The sequence below is a fragment of the Cervus elaphus genome, chromosome 20, assembly GCF_910594005.1.
Source record: "Cervus elaphus chromosome 20, mCerEla1.1, whole genome shotgun sequence".
Lineage (NCBI taxonomy): Eukaryota > Metazoa > Chordata > Mammalia > Artiodactyla > Cervidae > Cervus > Cervus elaphus.
The window spans coordinates 37883578-37905945 of record NC_057834.1 but is presented as its reverse complement, the minus strand read 5'-3'; the positions used below and the strand labels follow the sequence as shown (position 1 = coordinate 37905945).

The 22368-nt window shown below is 42.8% G+C and overlaps 1 protein-coding gene and 1 pseudogene across 1 annotated transcript; one reads left to right on the top strand and one right to left on the bottom strand.

Annotated features, from left to right (window-relative positions):
• The first annotated feature begins 4531 nt into the window (after nucleotides 1–4531).
• On the top strand, nucleotides 4532–6505 carry LOC122676971. The gene is made up of 3 exons (XM_043876617.1): nucleotides 4532–4668; nucleotides 4752–4880; nucleotides 5992–6505. The coding sequence occupies exons 1-3, from the start codon at nucleotides 4594–4596 to the stop codon at nucleotides 6463–6465; spliced, it is 678 nt and encodes a 225-aa protein (XP_043732552.1). The 5' UTR covers nucleotides 4532–4593; the 3' UTR covers nucleotides 6466–6505.
• An 8998-nt stretch (nucleotides 6506–15503) lies between these two features.
• Nucleotides 15504–16053, bottom strand: LOC122678309 (annotated as a pseudogene).
• Nucleotides 16054–22368: the final 6315 nt, after the last annotated feature.

Here is a 22368-nt window from a genome sequence, read left to right as displayed (position 1 = left end):
CCAGTTTTCAAGAAATATCCAGAATCAAAGTTGTTACAGTAAATTTGCAGCAATCTTTTTTTTTAATTTTACATTCTTTTTTGACTGTAATAAATACACATAATATGAAGTTTACTGTTTTAACCATTTACATGTACATTTACATTCACATTATTGTACAGCCATCACTACCATCCATCACCAGAAATTTTCATCTTCCCAAACTGAAACTCCATACCCACTCAATACTAACTCCCGGGGCTTCCCTGGTGGTCCAGTGGTTAAGACTCCACATTGCAATGCAGGGGACATGGGTTCGATCCCTGGTTGGGTAGTTAAGATCCCACATATCACAGAGCAGCTAAGCCCCGTGCCACAACTACTGAAGCCCAAGTGCCTAGAACCCATGCTCTGCAACAAGATGAGCCCACACCCCACAACTAGAGAGTAGACCCTGCTCACCACAACTAGAGAAAAGCCTGCACGTAGGGATGAAGACCCAATGTAGGCAAAAATAAATAACTCAATACTAACTCCCTTTCTCCTGTCCCCAGCCCCTGGCAATTACTATTCTTCTTTCTGTCTCTATGAATTTGACTAGTCTAGGTACCCCATGTAAATGGAATCATTTTTTTAAATCATTTTTAATTTACACAAATATTATAGGTTTATATTCTTATTTTTTAAAAATCAAACAATAATGAAATAGTGGGTATAAAAATGGTGGATATAAATATTCAGGATGCAAACTCAGATGTTTAAGACTTGTTAACTTCCTTAGTTTTCTACAATCAAACCCAATTTCTTCTTCCAGCCCCTGTTCCATTAGGTGGCAAGGACTTAAATCTTTGTTCCTGCAGGGACTACCCAGCCATTCTCTCCAGAGGTGCCTCTAATTTTCTAGAGGGCTCCCGATGTGCTACAGGCATGGAGAGAGGGGATCAAATACTTCTGGTGTTTGGTCATCAACACTTGTCCTCTTTGGCCTCCACTGAGACTTCCCGAGCCTGTCTGTTCTCGGGTGTGAGCTCACGCAGGGCACAGGTCATCCCCCTCTGGCTTATCCCAGACCTCCACAAGCACCTCTTCCTTTTCCTCCCTCTGCTTTTTTCTTTTTCTTTTTGGCCACACCACTCACCTCGCAGGATCCTAGTTCTCTGCCCAGGGACTGAACCCAGGCCCCAGCAGTGAAAACTCCGAGTCCTAACCACTGGACCACCGGGGAATTCCCTCCCTCCCTCTGTGTTTCATGCCTCTCTGGAGCTATACGGAGCTCAGCTGGGCTGTCTCTGGCCCTTCACTTGCTACTCAGTCACTCCTCAGTTCCACAAACCAGGCTGAGACCTGGGGTGAGCAGAAATCTCAGAGTGGCCCAGACCCACTCTCTGGGCACAATGTGCATTTTGGGGAGCAAGTGCAAGATTCCTGTTACTCTTGGACTCACCAGCTTATCTGGGTTTTTTCTTTGCCATCCTCTCCAAATTCCAGATTGTGTAAAGTCAGAGCCCGCAGAGCCTCAGAGCTCTTCTGAGGGACTTAGCCGCAGATGTTTAAGACCCCCTCTGTCCTGTTCTCTCTTTCTTGTCTTCCTCCCCGGTCTGGATGAACTCATTCTAGATGAGATCAGTTGGGTGAGGGGATAGAAGTGATGAAAAACTGGTTCTAACTCCTGTAGTATTTCCTCAACAAAAATTTCCTGATCATTCTCCAGAGTGCCAGGCACTTTTCTGAGCAACAGCAGTGGACAAAACAGACAAAAACTCTGCCTGTCTCTCCAAAGAGACAGAATAATAATAATAGTAATAAGTCATACAGAATGCCATGCCTTTCTTGCTAATGAGTCACTGTCCAATAGAACTTTTGGTGAAAATGGAAGTCTTCTATGATAGCTCCACCGTCCAATATGTTAGCCACCAGTCACATGTGGCTATGGAACACTTGAAATCCAGACTGGAGAACTGAATTTTTTAGTTATTTCATTTTAACTAATTTTATTTTTTTACAATGATGACTTTATTATTGTCACATCATCATCATTATTATTGGCTACACTGGGTCTTTTTGGAGGAGCGGGGGCTTCTCTAGTTGGAGTGTGCAGGCCACGTTGCCTCATGGCATGTGGGATCTCAGTTCCCCAACTGGGGATCGAACCCGTGTCCCCTGCATTAGAAGGAGGATTCTTAACCACCGGACCATCAGGGAAGTCTCCATTTTAACTAATTTCAACTAAAGTGTGAAACAGTCACATGTGGTTAGTGTATTAGAAGCACAGTTCTTATATACTGACATCTCTCTCAACTTTGGCTTTGAAATCCAAAAGGCCAGGGTTTTGACTCTCAGCAAACCTTTTCTCTGCTTTTCTTCTGAAACTTCTCCCCATCGCTGGTGAGTCCACTGACTGCCTGAACCCAGGGAAGATGCCTTACTTGCGGTGGATGCTCCCGGTGCACACAGCACAGAGTGCTTCCCTTCCTGCCACCCTGGCTCCCAGTTCATCAAGAGGGAAGGAAACAGGACTTCCTTAGGAGGGCTGAAGAGAGCCAACAGGAGAGCTCGGTATGAAGGATTCCTGTTTCCCGCTTAGCCCCTTCACCCTTTTATTCCCCGCTACCCTCATCTCTAGGAATGAGGAGCTATTTTAGCATCAAAGCAGATCATGCTTGTGCTCTGAGAGATGGTCTCTATGAGCAAGAGAGCAGCTTGTTGGTTGGTTGGTTTACAGATGCCACATTCCGAAAAAGACATGGCTTGACTCACTGTGGAAAATTCCTAAAGAGATGGGAATACCAGACTACCTTACCTGCCTCCTGAGAAATCTGTGTGCAGGTCAAGAAGCAACAGTTAGAACTAGACATGGAACAATGGACTGGTTCCAAATTGGGACAGGAGTACGTCAAGGTTGTATATTGTCACACTGCTTATTTAACTTATATGCAGAGTACATGATGCAGAATGCCAGGCTGGATGAAGCACAAACTGGAATCAAGATTGCCGGGAGAAATATCAATAACCTCAGATATGCAGATGATACCACTCTTATGGCAGAAAGCAAAGAGGAACTGACGAGCCTCTTGATGAAAGTGAAAGAGCTGGCTTGAAACTCAACATACAAAAAACTAAGATCATGGCATCCAGTCCCATGCCCTGGAGGAGGGCATGGCAACCCACCCCAGTATTCTTGGCTGGAGAATCCCATGGACAGCGGAGCCTGGCGGGCTACAGTCCATGGGGTCACAAAACAGTCAGATGTGACTTGGCGGCTAATCAACAATGTACCTTTCACTTAAGATTTACCAGCTGCTAACATTTTTTCCATTTGTTTTCTCTGTCTACATATAAATTAACATATGTGTGCATACACATATGCTATACATTCACATATACATTTTTTTAACCATTCAAGAGTCAGTTGCATATCATGACACTCCATCCCAGTGTATGTTAGCTTGTATCTCCCAAGAGCAGGAATATTCATTTCCATAAACCCAGTGAACCCAAACAGGTTTGACACTGATAACGCACTATTTTCAGGTTTAGAATCCATATTCAGTTTTTGCCAAAATGCTCTTTAAGACAAAAAAAGAAATCTAGGATCCTATCAACAATCAACTTTACAGCATTGCTTTTAATCAATAAATGTGTGCCAATTCAACGAAATGAGTTTCTCCCGGGGAGAGTTGAGCACAGAAAAGAGAAATGCATGAAAGATAGAGCCTTGGTTACTACCTTCAGAGACTGAGAGTATGGCGGGAGAAAAAGGAGAGAAGGCTCAGTCAGAGCGCAGGCTCTTGAAACAGACATTGAAGGGTCTCCTTCTGAGTCCTTGGATCCTTGAAGATCTCAGACAGGCCTGGCCACCCAAAGTGGGTCGTGGAGTATTCTGCTCCAGGCCAAATTTCTCTCTAGCACATGCAGATTCCAAGGTGGATTCTGGGATCTATGTCTTCCATGTCTTGATGCCCTTTGGGGTTTGGTACCACTTTTTAGGATTTGGTCAGTATTTTTTTCTTATTTCTTTCTTTATTTTCTTTGGATCTTTGTTGCTGTGCATGGGTTTTCTTTAGTTGCAGGGAACAGGGGCTACTCTCTAGTTGAGACACATGGGCTTCTCCTTGTGGTGGCCTCTCCCGTTGTGGAGCATGGGCTTCAGTGGCTTAAGCTCTTGGCCTCTAAAGTATGGGCTTGGTAGTTTTGGCACACAGGCTTAGTTGACCTACGGCATGTGGAATTTTCCCAGGCAAGGGATGGAACCTATGTCCCCTGCATTGGTGGCGGATTCTTCCCCACTAGACTACCAGGGAAGTCCACAGCGTTTCTTCTTAAGCTCATCTTCTTACTTGGAGCCCTGGTGGGGGCTGGGGGAAGGGGGATGAGCAAATACAGCCTCTTCTTGCTGAGAGTGAAGCAGAAGGAAGGGTGTGTACGTGTGCGTGTGTGCATGTGCACCCTCTCAACATCCCTCAGAGGAGCCCTCCTTGAACCTATGAGCCTGGGACCCCAGCCTTCTATTGCTATGACAACCGCTTCTATGAGGACATAGGGAGTAAAGAATTGAGTGTGGGGTTACAGAGGGAACACACCAGAGTCTCAATGCATTAGTGATCTTAGAACTTTATGATAATGAAGAAGAGAGATAATATGTCTCTGCCTTCGAATCTCGAAGTAGGGGGGCAGGATGGGACACAGCAGGTGCAAGGGCAGGGTGACTCCTGAAGTTCTGCCTTGTGTGAGCAGTTCCACTTCTAACTAACCTCTCCTCTTCTTCCCCTTAGGTGGTTAAAGAAGCTTGGGGATCCCCAAGGGTAGAAAACCCCTCCTTTAACACCATTGATATATCCTTGACACCCATCCACAGCTTCACTGATGACCTAGGCTATCAAGGGAGCCAGGACCTGACCAGCGTGAGTACCCCTCCTCTGGGGTCTCCCACCCCTTGCTCTACCACCGTATGGGCATCTTAGGTCACTGACCTCCCCTTTGTTGTTCTGTGGCCACCTTCCATATCTTGTCTATGTCCTTCCAATTCACATTTTTACTAAACATGGCTCAAATTGACTCCTTCCAGGAAAAAATACCAACAGTAGTAATAGTCTCAGCTTATATCCATTGAATACTTACAACATGCCATTTTATGAGAATTTATCTGTCATTTAAACTTCATAAGAACCCTGTATGGTCAATACTATTACTATCCCCATTTTTCAGATGAAGAAATGGAGACAAAGGTAAGTTAAGTAACTCTCCCAAGATTGCCTAAAAGATGCTAGAGTTTGAGCTCAGTTTGTTTGACTCAGGATCTCATACACAGAACTGCCTCCTGGCTAGCTGCTCCATTTTTATGAGTGTCCTCCATTGTACCCTCTCAACATTTATATGCTGTTGAACACACTTGATATATGAACTTACTTGCTTGTTTATTTGGGGGAGGGTTTAAATGCTAGCTGTAATTTTGTTATTGAGCTATAATTGACACACAATACAACTATACATATTTAAAGTGTACAACTTGATGTTTTGGCAATGTATATACTTGCAAAACCATCACCACAATCAAGATAATAAACAGATCCATCACCTTCAAATAGGAACTGCCTGGATTTCTAGAACAGATATATTAGAGGGTTATTACCTAACTTCTAAAAGGATTCTTTAACCAAAGTATTTGAATCCTTTTTAAAATAATGAGCTTTTTAAAATAATGAGCTCTCATCTGACGCGCTTAGAATATGCCTGTGTATCCTTTGCTGTGTATCCTTTGCTGATACTGCAAATAACTGATACTGCTGATAACTTCTCTTTGGTCATTTTAAGCGCATGTCTCCCCTGGGCAGGGCAGTCTAAAGCTGTGCTTCCCGCGCTGTACTCACAAGCAGGTGGGTGCTTGGCTTAATCTTTCCCTCTGATCTCAGTCCTTCTCTGCCTCACTTCCCCCCTCTTAGACTCGAAGTCCCATGTGTAATGGGATGGGTCAGTGGAGAGCACGCTTCATTCCTTGCTCTCGGATTCTTCAAGGAAGAAGACCCCAGCCTTGTTCCAGGCAAGAGACAGAAGCGGAATAAGATTGCCATTTTCCGGATGAGGAGAAATAAGGTGAGGGAGGAAGATGAGAATGACAAGGAGGATGAAGAGGACGAGGCCAGGCGCTCTCCTAGGGTGAGACGGAAGCAACACGCATACTCAAAGACCCGCCAACCAAAGCAAAAGAAGATTTCAGGTGTCCTGGAAAATAACTTGAGCACGACCGCCTCCAATACCAAGTCATCTCCCTGGAGTATGATGGAGTTCCGGCAATACTTGTGTATGTGCTGCCGAACTCAGCAGAAGTTAGTGGAGGAGAACAAAGCATCGGATTCTAAAGAAAGAAGAAACCCCAATGAAAAGGAGAATGGAGGCGCAGTTTCTGTTAATGAGCAAGGGAGGGAACAGGCTCCTGAAGGAACTCCAGGGGGAAGTTCCGGGCAAAAGCCAGGAGAACAGAGAGTGTAATCCTTCAACTTGTAAATAAAGCAAATTTTATTTTTATGGATGGTATGTAGGAACCTGATTGATGATCACAGGTTTTCATCTTTCTCAATTATTTTTGTAGATGTATCCACTTTCTTCCTCCAGCTCCTCCCCTTTCATCTCTCTGAACATCTTCTCATCCTTTCTAACACTATATGCATTTCCATCTCTAAGACGTGGGGCTAGTGCATGGGTGGGTGAGACTTGGAGAGGGGTCAGGAGGCTTCTGAAACCCTTGAGGCCTGCAACTCCAAGAAGGTGAAGAACAATCTGAAGAGAAGAGTCTTGAGGTAACTGATGAGGGAGGCTTCAAGGCCTAGCTTTCCAGGTTTGAACTCCAGACTTGTCTCATTTTCTCCCTCCTAACTCTCAGCTCTATATAGCAAAACTTTTGAGCTTCTGATTGTAGCAAATAAGAAGACCAGAAAAAAACTGCCCGAAGGGATTCTCGAAGCCATTTTCAAGATTGCCATCCTGTCAACACAGTTTAAGACTAGCTCCCAAATTTATATTGCCATCTCACTTTTCATTCCTTAGCTTGAGTAAAGGAGGAAAAAAGGGGGCCCTTTCCCTCCAGGATCTATCTTCTCCCTTCCCCACATATTCACTAATCACTCAGAAGGAATCTTAGAAATCAGGAAAATATCTCAGGGCAGATTCCCTAGAAGGTGAGCCTGAGATGGAGGTTCTTGTGCAAGGGTTTTATTGAGAAAATGCTCTCAGGAGAAGGAAGGTGGATGAGGGAAGCAGATTAGGGCAGGGCAGAAAGCTAGGCAGGGTTTGTTAAGAGTTAACAGTTAAGTCTGTGTCCACCTGATCCCAAGGAGCTCTGAAGTGGGAGTTACATCTCAAAACTGGTTGCACTTTTGAGGCAGAGGGCTGGCCTTTTGTAAGCCTATGTCAGTCAGTCACTGAGGACTGCTCGAGGTTCCCCAGTGAGGTAGGCTCCCTGCTGACTGAAGGCAGTTCTTTGGTGAAGGACTGTGAGCTGTTAGCCATCAATTCCACAGCAGCTAGAAATGGGTGGGTGGCCCCATAAAGGAAATCTGGGCAGCGTAATTCTGTAATTCATTGAAATTCATGTGTTTCCCAGGATATACTTAATTTCTGTAAATGTCCCAGGTGCACTTGAAATATGCATTACAGGAAAGTGCATAAAAGTTAACATAAAAATGGAGAAAGAGCAGCTGTCCTTACAGAAGAACTGCAACGAACACAAGAGATAGAAAACCACTATTAAAACACCAAGAGTCATAATTGTTGGAGCAACACCCAACCATGGAAGCTGAGATTAGTGGGTAAAAAATTGAGGAGAAACAGGGTACTTGTAGAGTCTTGAAGTATCTTCTTCAAGGTATTTATTAATTACATAGATCAAAATAATAACTTTACAAGCAGAAACACACTAGATCTCACCTCCTCTTAACTAAATTATCAAGGTTAATGTTGCCAATGATAAGACATATTGACATTGTGTACCCCTGATAGGATGTGCTGAGAAGACACACATGTCAAAATACATAACCTCCGTCTAAGCATGAGAAATATCAGACAAACCACCAAATTGAGAGACATTGCACAAAATGATTGACCAATACTCTTCAAAAGGGCCAAGGCTCAAATAGATTTACGGTTGTCAAGGGGAAGGCGGGATGAGGGAGGAATAGATTGGGAGTTTAGGATTAGCAGATGCAAACAATTATATATAGAATGGATAAACAACAAGGTCCTACTGTATAGCACAGGGAACTATATTCAATATCCTGTATTAAGCCATAATGGAAAATAATATTAAAAAAATATATATATATATGAAAGTGACCACTTTACTGTACATCAGAAGCTAACAAAACATTGTAAATCAACTATATTTCAAAACATAAGTTAAAAAAATAATTTAAAAAATATTTTTAGCATGCCGCATAGCATATGGGATCTTAGTCCCAACCAGAGATTGAAACTGTGCCAACCTGCAGTGGGAGGGCAGAGCTTCTGGGTTTTTTTTTTTTTGGAAGGGGGGAGTCATAACCACTAGACAGCTAGTAAAGTTCCTAATTAATGAGTTTTAAAAAATGTTCACCACCACCCCAAAAAAAGAGTGCCAAGGCTCTGAAAGACTTTCGCATAGTAATGGAGACTAAGGAAACTGGACATTTGTTAATAAATACAATGTGGGATTCTGGATTGGATCCTGGAACAGAAAAAAAAGGACAAAGTGGTAAAAGTCAAATAAAGTCTGTAGTTTAGCTCATGTCATCATATCAATGTTAATTCATTTTGGTAATTTTACTGTGATTATGCAAGATACTGGGCTTTCCAGGTGCCACACTGTTAAAGAACCTGCCTGCCAATGTTGGAGGTGTGTGTTGGATTCCTGTTGGGAAGGGCCCCTGGAGGAGGAAATGACAGCCCACTCCAGTATTCTTGCTTGGAGAATCCCACGGACAGAGGAACCTGGCAGGCTACAGTCCATAGGGTCACAAAGAGTCAGACACAATTGAGCAACTAATACACACACAGACACACACAGGGAAATCACAGAGTCAGACACGACTGAAGTGACTTAGCGTGCACGCACGCATGCAAGATACAAACAATAAGAGAAGCTGGGTGAAGAATATTTGTATTATTTTTGTAATTTTTCTGTAAGTCTCCTTACAGAAGAACTGTAAGGAGAAATAGTTCAGTTCAGTCACTCAGTCGTGTCCGACTCTTTGCAACCCCATGAACCGCAGCATGCCAGGCCTCCCTGTCCATCACCAACTCCCGGAGTCCACCCAGATCCAAGTCCATTGAGTCGGTGATGTCATCCAACCATCTCATCCTCTGTCGTACCCTTCTCCCTCTGCCCTCAATCCTTCCCAGCATCAGGGTCTTTTCAAATGAGTCAGCTCTTCGCATCAGGTGGCCAAAATATTGGAGTTTCAGCCTCAACATCAGTCCTTCCAATGAACACCCAGGACTGATCTCCCTTAGGATGGACTGGTTGGATCTCCTTGAAGTCCAAGGGACTCTCAAGAGTCTTCTCCAACACCACAGTTCAAAAGCATCAATTCTTCGGTGCTCAGTTTTCTTTATGGTCCAACTCTCAAATCCATACATGACCACTGGTAAAGCAAGGAGAAATAAGAACAAATTTATTTCAAAACAAAACATAAATAAATGCTCATTCTAAGAAATCATAGTAATCAGTCCTCAGTTTGAGAAATAGGACATTATCAGTACCCTTGAATTATCCTCATGTCCTCCTTCCTAATCACAGCTTCTTACTTCCCATGGAGGTCACCACTGTGGTGAATTTTATGGTAATTACTTCAAGGTCCAATGCTGTAAAGAGCAATATTGCATAGGAACCTGAATGTTAGGCCCATGAATCAAGGTAAATTGGAAGTGGTCAAACAGGAGATGGCAAGAGTGAACGTCAACACTCTAGGAATCAGTGAACTAAAATGGAGTGGAATGGGTGAATTTAACTCAGATGACCATTATATCTACTACTGTGGGCAGGAATCCCTTAGAAGAAATGGAGTAGCCATCATAGTCAACAAAAGAGTCCAAAATGCAGTACTTGGATGCAATCTCAAAAACGACAGAATGATCTCTGTTCGTTTCCAAGGCAAACCATTCAATCTCACGGTAATCCAAATCTATGCCCTGACCAGTAATGCTGAAGAAGCTGAAGTTGAATGGTTCTATGAAGACCTACAAGACCTTTTAGAGCTAACACCCAAAAAAGATGTCCTTTTCATTATAGGGGACTGGAATGCAAAAGTAAGAAGTCAAGAAACACCTGGAGTAACAGGCAAATTTCGCTTTGGAGTACAGAATGAAGCAGGACAAAGGCTAGTAGAGTTTTACCAAGAGAACGCACTGGTCATAGCAAACACCCTCTTCCAACAACTCAAGAAGAAGACTCTACACATAGACATCACCAGATGGCCAACACCAAAATCAGATTGATTATATTCTTTGCAGCCAAAGATGAAGAAGCTCTATACAGTCAGCAAAAACAAGCCTGGGAGCAGACTGTGGCTCAGAGCATGAACTCCTTATTGCCAAATTCAGACTTCAGTTGAAGAAAGTAGGGAGAATCATTAAACCATTCAGGTATGATCTAAATCAAATCCCTTATGATTATACAGTAGAAGTGAGAAATAGATTTAAGGGACTAGATTTGATAGACAGAGTACCTGATGAACTATGGACAGAGGTTCATGACATCATACAGGAGACAGGGATCAAGACCATCCCCAGGAAAAAGAAATGCAAAAAAGCAAAATGGCTGTCTGAGGAGGCCTTACAAATAGCTGTGAAAAGAAGAGAAGCGAAAAGCAAAGAAGAAAATAAAAGATATACCCATTTGAATGCAGAATTCCAAAGAATAGCAAGGAGAGATAAGAAAGACTTCCTCAGTGATCAGTGCAAAGAAATAGAGGAAAACAATAGAATAGGAAAGACTAGAGATCTCGTCAAGAAAATTACAGATACCAAGGGAATATTTCATGCAAAGATGGGCACAATAAAGGACAGAAATGGTATGGACCTGAAAGAAGCAGAAGATGTTAAGAAGAGGCAAGAATACACAGAAAAACTGTACAAAAAAGATCTTCATGACCCAGTTAATCACGATGGTGTGATCACTCACCTAGAGCCAGACATCCTGGAATGTGAAGTCAAGTGGGCCTTAGAAAGCATCACTATGAACAAAGCTGGTGGAGGTGATGGAATTCCAGTTGAGCTATTTCAAATCCTAAAAGATGATGCTGTGAAAGTGCTGCACTCAATATGCTAGCAAATTTGGAAAACTCAACAGTGGCCACAGGACTGGAAAAGATCAATTTTCATTCCAATCCCAAAGAAAGGAAATGCCAAAGAATGCTCAAACTACTGCACAATTGCATTCATTTCACATGCTAGTAAAGTAATGCTCAAAATTCTCCAAGCCAGGCTTCAGCAAAACATAAACCATGAACTTCCATATGTTCAAGCTGGTTTTAGAAAAGGCAGAGGAACCAGAGATCAAATTGCCAACATCTGCTGAATGATCGAAAAGCAAGAGAGTTCCAGAAAAACATCTATTTCTGCTTTATTGACTATGCCAAAGTCTTTGACTGTGTGGATCACAATAAACTGTGGAAAATTCTGAAAGAGATGGGAACACCAGACCACCTGATCTGCCTCTTGAGAAACCTGTATGCAGGTCAGGAAGCAACAGTTAGAACTGGACATGGACCAACAGACTGGTTCCAAGTAGGAAAAGGAGTACGTCAAGGCTGTATATTGTCACCCTGCTTATTTAACTTATATGCAAAGTACATCATGAGAAACGCTGGGCTAGAGGAAGCACAAGCTGGTATCAAGATTGCTGGGAGAAATATCAATAACTTCAGATATGCAGATGACACCACCCTTATGGCAGAAAGCAAAGAGTAACTGAAAAGCCTCTTGATAAAAGTGAAAGAGGAGAGTGAACAAGTTGGCTTAAAGCTCAACATTCAGAAAACAAAGATCATGGCATCTGGTCCCATCACTTGATGGCAAATAGATGGGGAAATAGTGGAAACTGTGGCTGCCTTTATTTTGGGGGGCTCCAAAACCACTGCAGATGGTGATTGCAGCCATGAAGTCAAAAGACGCTTACTCCTTGGAAGGAAAGTTATGACCAACCTAGACAGCATATTAAAAAGCAGAGACATTACTTTTTTAACAAAGGTCCGTCTAGTCAAGGCTATGGTTTTTCCAGTAGTCATGTATGGATGTGAGAGTTGGACCATAAAGAAAGTTGAGCACCGAAGAATTGATGCTTTTGAACTGTGGCATTGGAGAAGACTCTTGAGAGTCCCTTGAACTTCAAGGAGATCCAACCAGTCCATCCTAAGGGAGATCAGTCCTGGGTGTTCATTGGAAGGACAGATGCTGAGGCTGAAACTCCAATACTTTGGCCACCTGATGCGAAGAGCTGACTCATTGGAAAAGATCCTGATGCTGGTAAAGATTGAGGGCAGGAGAAGAAGGGGACAACAGAGGATGAGATGGTTGTATGGCATCACCGGGAGTTGGTGATGGACAGGGAGGCCTGGCGTGCTGCGGTTCATGGGGTTGCAAAGAGTAGGACACAACTGAGCGACTGAACTGAACTGAACTGAATGAGTCTTTGTTCATTCAGTCTTTATACATTCCCAAGGAAAGGAAGGGAAAGGGAAAAGGGTCAGAATGTGTGTTACAAAATGATAGCAAGTGGGAAAGGAAGTACCCGGCTTAACAAAATCAACCATCAAATAAACACTGCCCAGATAGGGTTGCCAAAGCCCAAGAGGGCTATATCTCCTGTAGTTTGGGAATGAGAGGAAGGAATGAGGGAAAGAACAGATGGGTACATGCTTTTCTACCCTCCCTCCCTCGTCATAAATTCAAGATTTCACACAAAGCTATGGCTTCTAGCAGTAAACATGGAGTTATATTCATCCATCTTCTATTAAACAATCTTGTGGCCTATTGGACACCAGTTTCTTGCGCCTGCATAAAAGTTCCTATGTGACTTGAATATACATTCATCTTTTCTTTTGTGGTCTCCTGACCCCACTCTCTACATGGAAGAACCCCTCATTGCTCCTGTCTACCCTCAGACTTGAGATTAAAATAAGTTTTAATCCACCCAAAGACAGCAGTTTGTTTAGCACGAATCTCATCAAGGAATGGTCATGACTCAGGAGACTGGGAACAAGGGATGGAGAGTTCCTAGCTTCTTCAGGATTTTTGCACAGATCATTTAATCTCAGGCACCCCACAAATTAAATATACAGGTATATGGGCTATTTTAGGGGACACAAAGGTGGATATAAGAGGGGGTATGAATCTAGTTTTTAGGACAGATAATCTTGTTCGAAATAGGAAATAGGGGAAGGGGAAGACAAAAGAAAGTGTGGTTCAAGACGTCCCACTTCAAGAAGAGGGGCCCCCACGCTTATGTTTCAGATCTTTTTTGCCTGGTACAAAACCTTTTGTCAAAGATGCTTTGGCTATTTTTCTCAAAATGAAAAGAAGTTTGTAAACAATAAAACCCCCAAAGAACATGGAGAAGACCAACACATTATATTTACACAAACTAAACCACCCAGCAATCACCAAATCAGCTACTTGTGAGGTCCTACAAAGCCCAGACAAATGTTATAACTAGAGGGGGAGTAGCAGTTGGGGGAGACAAGAACCGAGGCTCAGACCCACTTCACCCAATGCATGCTATTGCATTTGCCCCATCACAACACAATGAGGTGGGTTTGCAGTGATCTCACAGCATGTAAATGAAACTCCCTTTTTTTCCTTTAGCTCCCATGATACTAATCACTTCTGCAGCAGGGCAGGACCGTGGATCTGGGAACCACAAAGAAGCCATAGCTGATGGTCTCCCTGGAAGCCAAGCAGGAAACGCCCAGGATTGTTTAAGGTTAAGGATCTTGTCCTTGCTTCATGTATCCATCCCTGGGCAGCACAAAATGGGTACAGAGGCATTGCTCTTACAACCTATCTTTACCAACTCACGTTTTTTATAAAAACACACACATACAGTACACCCTGCTGTGCCTGGTAGGTTTAACCCAATCCAGTGAAGGATGGATCTAATATGTAAAGTGAGTCCTGTGCCCTGGGGTTAGAGGTCTAGAACAGATTCCTATATCGCACGTGCAGAGGACCTTTGCCTAATCTTGGCTTCCCCTCTCTGCTTTTACCTGGCCCAGCCTTTCCTAACCTCTCTGCACCACCTCTCCCTATTCAAACCAATTCCCAATCTTTCAGTAGAAGACCAAGTCATGTGGCAACCCAGTAAAAACCTAGTCTCTCATGAAACACTGAAGATGGAGGGGTTTCAAGAGGACACCACAGCAGAAAGTGAAAATGAAAGTCACTCAGTTGTGTCTGACTCTTCTCAACCCCATGGACCATACAGTCCATGGAATTATCTAGGCCAGAATATTGGAGTGGGTAGCCATTCCCTTTTCCAGGGGATCTTCCCAACCCAGGGATTGAACCTAGTTCTCCCTCACTGTGGGCAAATTCTTTACTAGTTGAGCTACCGGGGATTCTGGCATAAAAGCCAGATCTAACTGGCAAAAATGAGGTGGTTCAATAGGCTATACACTCCAAATAGTTGTTCTCTCTGGTGACAGAGCAACAAAAAGCATTCCTATTGTGCAGACCCAGAGCTGCTGCCAGCTCACCCCTGAGATTGCTCACGTACCTGAGAATACAGTGCAGGTATGAGGGTCTTAGATTAAAACATACAAAAATGAAAAACCAGAATATTTATATATCATGAAAAATAGTTAAAATGTACAAGATACGTCATTCCCACGGAGCTAGTGTTGTTGGAATCCTGGAGAAAGAAGGACCCAAGGCATAACCAAGGGGAGCAAATAAATAAAATTGTATTGGTCCAGAATGGGGTGGGAGTGAGCTTAGAAGCACCAGGACTGCAGCTGTTTCTTCAGATCATCTCTTTCGACTGTCATCACAACCCACTGCTTGGGACAGTTCTCAGCACTCCATCCCAAGAGGGGGTTATGAGAAGACAAGATGTGGAAAACCCTGCCTTCCTGCTGACAAATTTCCTCCCACAGAATGCAGTGACTTGTGGGTTGGGTTCATCAATCTGGTCTCATGCTTAATCTTTTCACTCTGGCATGGAAATATTATTCCATCTCCTTCTTTAAGAGTAAAACGAATTCTCTATCCAGGCCACTTTCAAAACCTGGAGATGCTGGGGATGCAGACTCAGATAAAGCATGCAGGGAGGGTTAACCCCCAGTGCCCTCACATGCGTTTGGAGAGAGTGTGACTGGAGTTGCTTGGCTTCACTCCTTCCTCCCACCAAGAGAGCAGAGGGGGTGAGGCTCTGCACCTCAGCCCGAGATTATATAGCAGTGCCCCCTACCCACCCTGTCCCCACTTTCTCCACTCTGCCGATCGATGCCTGCTTCTCAAAACTTTCTGATCGCAAGAGGATAGCTGCTGCCTACTGTGGCTCAATTCTGGGCCTCTGGGAGCATGGCAGGGCCACGGATCTCTTCCTCCTCCTCCCGAAAGTAGGCTTGCTTTCCCTGGGAGCTGGGAGCTTGCTGGGCCTTCAGCAGACATGAGGCTACCATATGATTGGTGCTGTAGCAGAAGTGGCACTTCTTGGACTGGGGTGACAGGTTACATTCCTTGGCATGATGGTCTAGACCTCCACAGTTGTAGCACATCTCTCCCTTTGATCTGTGTTTCTGCATATTCTCTCCTTTGGGTCGCCTTTCACTCCCGACTCAGAACACCACACCAGGGCTGGTGACTTGGACAGAGGCCAGGCCCTCGACTGACTTCTTAAAGATGAGCTCCACAGCCCACCCTCCTTCAAGCTCCAGAAGCCCTGGAGCGTGACCCCTGCACGGGCGGGTCATGGACAGGAAGCCAAATGCCAAGCACACATTGAAGCATTTATAGAAACCAGCACTGCAGGACCTGGGGCTCCTTGGGCGCCTCCTCTGGCAGCTTGGTGCAGCCACCTGCAAGCTGGTGGTTTGACACAGAGCCCATGGCCCCGGGCCCCCCCTGCTCCCTATTGTATACATTTATATACATTTTGTATATCCATTCCTCCACCAGTGGACTCTTGGGTTGCTTCCACGTCTTAGCTATTGTGAATTATGCTGCTACAAACATAGGTGTACAAATACCTCTTTAAGACCCTGCTTTCTGTTCTTTGGGGTATATACCCAGAAGTGGGATTGCTGGATCATAATGTAATTCTATTTTTAATTAAAAAAAATGACATATGCACACTACAATATTTGTTTATTTTCATTTGCACTGAGTCTTCCTTGCTGCACATGCGCTACTCTAGTTATGGTGCTCAGTCTCACTGTAATAACTTCTCTTGTTGTGGAGCAGGGGCTCTAGGCACGTGGGCTTCAGTAGTTACTGCATGGGGGCTCATTAGTTGTGGCTTGAAGGTCCTAGAGTATGCAGGCTTTAGTAGTTTTGGGGTGTAGTTTTGGGGTGTAGGCTCAGTAGCTGCAACTTGCAAGCTCTAAAGCGCAGGTTCAATAGTTGCAGCTCACAGGCTTAGTTGCTCTGAGGCATGTGGGATTTTCCCAGATAAGGGATCAAACCGGTGTCTCCTGCATTGGCAGGCAGAATTTTTCACCACAGAGCCACCAGGAAAGCTCATCCCATCAGTTTCTACAGGTAATTTTTTGTCATTATTTAGTTTTTAAATATTGCATAATAATTCACATTGTTATGTCTTTCTTGACCGATGGTTTAATTAGTAGTATATTTCATTATTTCCAAAAATCTTGAGTTCTAGAAAACTGTATTAAGATTAGCGATCATACTTTATATTATAATTTTATAATTTTTGGCAGAGTAGCAGGTGGGATCTTAGTTCTCCAACCAGGGATCGAACCTACACCCCAGAGTCATAACCACTGGACCACCAGGGAAGTCTTGATATTTTGTATTATTTCTATCCTTTAAAATTCATTGAAAATTGCTATATTTCCCAGCATATGTTCAGTGTCTGTAGATGTTCCATGTATGCTTGAAAATATATATATACATGTACATTCTATAGTTTATTGGATGTAGTATTATATGGATTGCTTTTCGTTGAAAATAAGATGCACCCAGTATTTTTTCTTTTGCTAGGGTTGCCTTAAAAAAGTACCACAAAACAGAGGGCTCTAACAATAGAAATTTATTGTCTCACAGCTCTGGAGGATAGAAGTATGCGACCAAGGTGCTGGCAGTATTTGTTCTATGGAAGACTGGAGGAAGAATATGTTCCATACCTCTCCCCTAGCATCTGATGGTTTGCTGGTAATTTTTAGTATCAGTATGTGCTGTGCTTAGTCGCTCAGTTGTGTCCAACTCTGGCTCCTCCTCCAGGAGACCTTCTTGACCCAGGGACTGAACCTGAGTCTCCTGCATCTCCTGCATTGCAGGCGATTCTTTATGCTGAGTCACGGGGGAAGCCCTACTCTGGGTATGACCTCATCTTAATCAATTTCACCTGCAATGACCCCCCCCCCCCGCCCCGCCCTCCAAGTACGGTCACATTCTGAGGTACTGAGGGTTACGACTTTAACATATGACTTTTTGAGAGACACAGTCCAACATATAACACGGTGTTACTTTACTTACTATCAAAAAGCTTTAAAATGTTATCAGTTTAAAAAAACGCTACCGAGGGAGGTGGGAGGGGGGATCGGGATGGGGAATACGTGTAAATCTACGGCTGATTCATATCAATGTATGACAAAACCCACTGCAATGTGAAGTAATTAGCCTCCAACTAATAAAAAAAATAAATAAATAAATAAAAAAATAAAATAAAATAAAAAAACGCTACCGATTAAACTATAACTCAATACCAGGATACCAACAGTTTAAAAGAAACAAACAAGGAACCAAAAAACCCTTCCTATCAGATACCAAAATGTGAAAAAATCTCTATCTTAGAGTTAATTAACATTGATACTTTTCCCCTGCCTATTGTATCAATTATAGAAATAGGTATATTGAAATCTATGATTGGGAGTTTTTCTAATTCTCTTTGTAGTGCTCTCAATTTTTTTCTTTTTAAATATTAAGGCCATGTTATTATATGCATAAATATTAATATTTAATATGGTTATATATTTTTCTGGTGAATGTTACCTTTCAACATTATGAATTAACTCTTATCTCTTTAAGTGTTACTTTCTGCCTGAAATTCTAGCTAGTTTATTATTAATATGGCTATCCTAATTTTCTTCTGGTTTGTATTGATACGGTTTATCTTTTTCCAAACTGTTACTTTGAATTTTTCTATTTTCTTATGTTCAATAAATGTCTCATGGTCAGGATACAGTTAGCTTGTATCCCTTACCCCCAGCTCCACCCACTGAGGAATTCAGAATGTTTCATTTAAAGGTGAGCGGTTGGCTTCCCTGCGGCTCAGTGGTAAAGAATCTGCCTGCCAATGCAGGAGACACTGGTTCAATCCCTGGTCCTGGAGGATTCCACTTACCGCAGAGCAACTAAGCCCATGCGTGAACCCACATGCTGCAACTATCGAAGCCTGTGTTCCACAGCAAAAGAAGTCACCAAACTGAGAAGCCTGCACATCACAGCAAATAGTAACCCCCACTCACCACAACTAGAAAAAAAGCCTGCACAGCAGCAAAAACCCAGCACAGCCAATAAATAAATAAAATTATTTAAAAAAGAAAGAAAGAAAAATGAAGATGAGTGATTAAAACCAGACCTTTACATGTCTTCTCTTGGACATCAGCTTCTCTTTGAGGCTGGGCCTTGTCTCTCCTCCCCCATCATTCTGCAAAGAAGGCTATGACCCAGGTGGTGGCAAGGTCTCTGGGGATGAAAGTTTGCTCCTCCCCACAAAGCAGCTGGTTTGGGTGCTACCCACCATGGGCTCAGTGAGTGCCCTTGGGGTGTCTTGACCCCTGTTCAGCGTCAGGGCAGGCTCAGTGCCTCCCCTCCCTGCAGAGGTAGACCACCAGTGGGCCTGGGGCCTTCTGGACTTGGCCTCTGGGTCCCCAGTAGATGTAGGGTAGGATGCAGATTGGGCTGTCCTGCAGGCTTACATTAGAGCATCCATTTGCAAGCTTTTCAGGGCCTTGTAGTTAGATTTTTATTTTATTAATCCAACCTGACAATCTTTGAGTTCTTTTTTCTAAGCTGTGCAGACTTAGTTGCTACATAGCATTCAGGAGGGTCTTCCCTATTGGCCTGGTGGTAAAAAATTCGCCTGCTAAGCAGGAGACATGGGTTTGATCTCGGGGTTGGGAAGATCCCCTGGAGAAGGAAATGGCAACCTACTCCAGTATTCTTGCCGGGAAAATCCCATGGACAGAGGAGCCTGGTGGTCTACAGTTCATGGGGTGGCACAACAGTTGGACACAACTTAATGACTAGACAGCAACTAGCGTTCAGGATATTAGTTCCTGAACCAGGGATAAACCTGAGTCCCGGGCATTGCAAGCCGGTTTCCCAACCACTGGACCACCAGTCCCAAACTTTGACTTTTAATGGAAGCATTTAATCCATTTACATTTAATAAAATTAATTATATATTAAAGTTTAAATCTGCCATATTATATGAAATTTCTATTTTGTATCTTCTATTTTCTCTGGTTTTGTCTTATTTAAACTTTTCAGTTTGACTAATTTTAGATTTACAGAATGATTGTAAAGACAGTAAAAGAGTTCCTATATACCCACACCTGGTTTCCCCTATTATTACCATCTTATATTAGTATAGGACATTTTTACAATTAATGAACCACTACTGATACATTATTATTAACTTAAAGTCTATACTTTATTCAGGTTTGTTTTACTTAATATCCTTTTACTGTTCCCCGGTTCTATCCTGGAACATTATGGTATTAGACATTACATTTACTCCTTTCTCCTAAGGCTCCTCTTGGCTGTAACAATTTTTCAGCTTTTCCTTGTTTTTGATGACCTTGACAGTTTTCAGGAGTACTGGGTAGATATTTTGTAGAATGTCCCCAGTTGTAACTTGTTTGTTTTTCTCATGGTTAGACTAAGGTTATAAGTTTGGAGGAGGAAGAGAACAGAGGTAAAATGTAGCTTTCCTCACATCATCTTAAGACTACATACTAAGGTGCCTTATCTCTGACCTTGATCACCTGACCGAAGCAGCGTTCCCTCACTCTGATGCTCCCCACCCCACCCCTTTCCACACTGTTCTCTGTTAGGTAGGCATGTGCAGCCCACAAGTGAGGAATGGGTATTCTGTTCCTCTCCTTGAGGACAGAACATTTACATACGTTGTTTGTAATTTTTCTACACAGGTTTGTGTCTTCTCACTCATTTACTCATTCAATTATTTATTTGCATCAGTACAGATTCAAGAGCATTTATTTTATACTTATTTATTTTGCTGCTTAAACTGTTCTAGCTTTGGCCATTGGGAGCTCTTTCAGTTGGCTCTTGTGTCCCTTTGGCATGCACCCATCATTATAGGTTTTTTTTTTCCTTTTATTCCTTTTTTTCCTTTTTATTATGACTAAAGATTATTACCCTTCAGAATTTCCCGTAGTGTGAGACTGCTGGTGGTGGACTGTTTTCGCTTGTCTGAAAATATCTTTGTTTTACTTTCATTTTTTGAAAGATGTTTTCTCTGGGCTCCTACCTTCTTTAAACATAGGGAAGATGCATTTCACTCTTCTGCCTCGCAGTTTTGCAGTTGAGATGTAAGCAGTTGTCTGTTGTTCCTTTGAGGATAAACCATCTTTATTCCTTAGTTTCTTTAGGATGTTTTCTTTTTGCTTTCCCCTTTTTGCAGAGTTTCAGTCATTGGGTTTCCTGAATCTGTGAATTGATGGCTTTCATCAATTGTAGATAATTCTGACATTACTTCTTCAGATTGCTTTTTTCCATTTCTCTCCTCTCCTTGGACTCCAATTAAACATAATTTAGCCCAACTTCCTATCTCTTCTGTATTTTCCATCCTTATTTTTCAAGTTTCATTCTGTTTCTATAATCTACCAATTCTCTCCTCAGCTATGTCTAGTCTGCTATTAAACCCATCTATTGAGACCTTAATTTCATTTATTTTTCTAGCTAAAATTTCTATTTGGTCCTTTTCCAATTGTGCTGTGTCTGTTTGTGTAGTTTCAGGCATCTGCTCAAATTTCCAAGCCTTGCCTTTATCCTAACTGTTGTACATTTATTTCTGTGTAACTCCAGTACATGGAATTGTCTATTTATTGTCTCTCATTCCCTTTTAAGGGTGTCATTTCAGGTTTGCTTTCTTCAGGCTCTTGACTAATTCTCATTGTGGTTGATGTTATATTTGAAAAATTATTAATTATAATACTTTTGAGGTCTAGACTGGTGTTAAGTTCCTTGAGATTTCTGCTTGCTTCTCCCAAGCATCTGGAGATGCTACACATATGGATCACCTTATTCCAAGTTCGAGACTTGAGAGTCTCTGGACCACCCAGAATGGTGGGACTCCAGGCTGCAGAATACAACTGGTTTCCTTCTGATTCATCCTTAGGGGTTCCTAGTCTGGGTGGATCTTTACCAGCATCCCTATATTTAGCTATCTGATTCTGATTTTTTTCTTCCTCTAGCTCTCATCCTTCAAGGCCCTCAAAAGCATAGCTCAGCCTCTCAGAAGCCGTTTCCCAATTGGAAAAGCCCCCTGGGCAAAGGCAGCCCTGGAGTCTTCTTTTCTCTCTGGATTCCCAGTCAATCTTCGTTAGTCCTTTGATTTTTGATACTTTTCATATTTAAAATTTCTGAGGGCTGGTCTGAAACATCCAGCCTACCATTATTAGAAGTGGAACCTCCCACTCACTTTATTCCAGATATCACAGAACTCTAGCCCATAACCTCACTATACAAAAGATAAAACTGTAGACATATGAAGACTTCCTTAGGCTCACACTGATTAGTTGTAGAGCAAGGATTTCCAGCTGGCACTAGCAGTAAAGAATCCACCTCCCAAGGCAGGAGACATGGAGACATGGGTTCGATCCCTGGGTCGGGAAGATCCCCTGGATGAGGGCATAGCAACCCACTCCAGTATTCTTGCCTGGAGAATCCCCATGGACAGAGGAGCCTGGTGGGCTACCATCCATAGGGTCACAGAGTAAGACACGACTGGAGACTTAGCAGCAGCAGCAGTCGTAAAACTTTTAGCCTCAGAGCTTAAGACTAATTAATAACTGCTAAACTCCCCTTACATAAAATCTGGATGTAAGGGTTTGTTTTGACCTTTTTTACCTGGGGTAAGGAGAGGATAGTCTTGCCAAAAGATCAGAGGATGAAAGCAAGGACTTAGCCATATTCCTAGCACTTTTCATACAT

Excerpts from the sequence above, each read along its gene's own strand:
- LOC122676971 (XM_043876617.1), top strand. The coding sequence starts at position 4,594 with ATGATAATGAAGAAGAGAGATAATATGTCTCTGCCTTCGAATCTCGAA. Across the intron at positions 4,669-4,751 it reads GGCAGGATGGGACACAGCAG|GTGGTTAAAGAAGCTTGGGG; the intron begins GTGCAAGGGCAG and ends TCTTCCCCTTAG. Across the intron at positions 4,881-5,991 it reads GGAGCCAGGACCTGACCAGC|GAAGAAGACCCCAGCCTTGT; the intron begins GTGAGTACCCCT and ends GGATTCTTCAAG.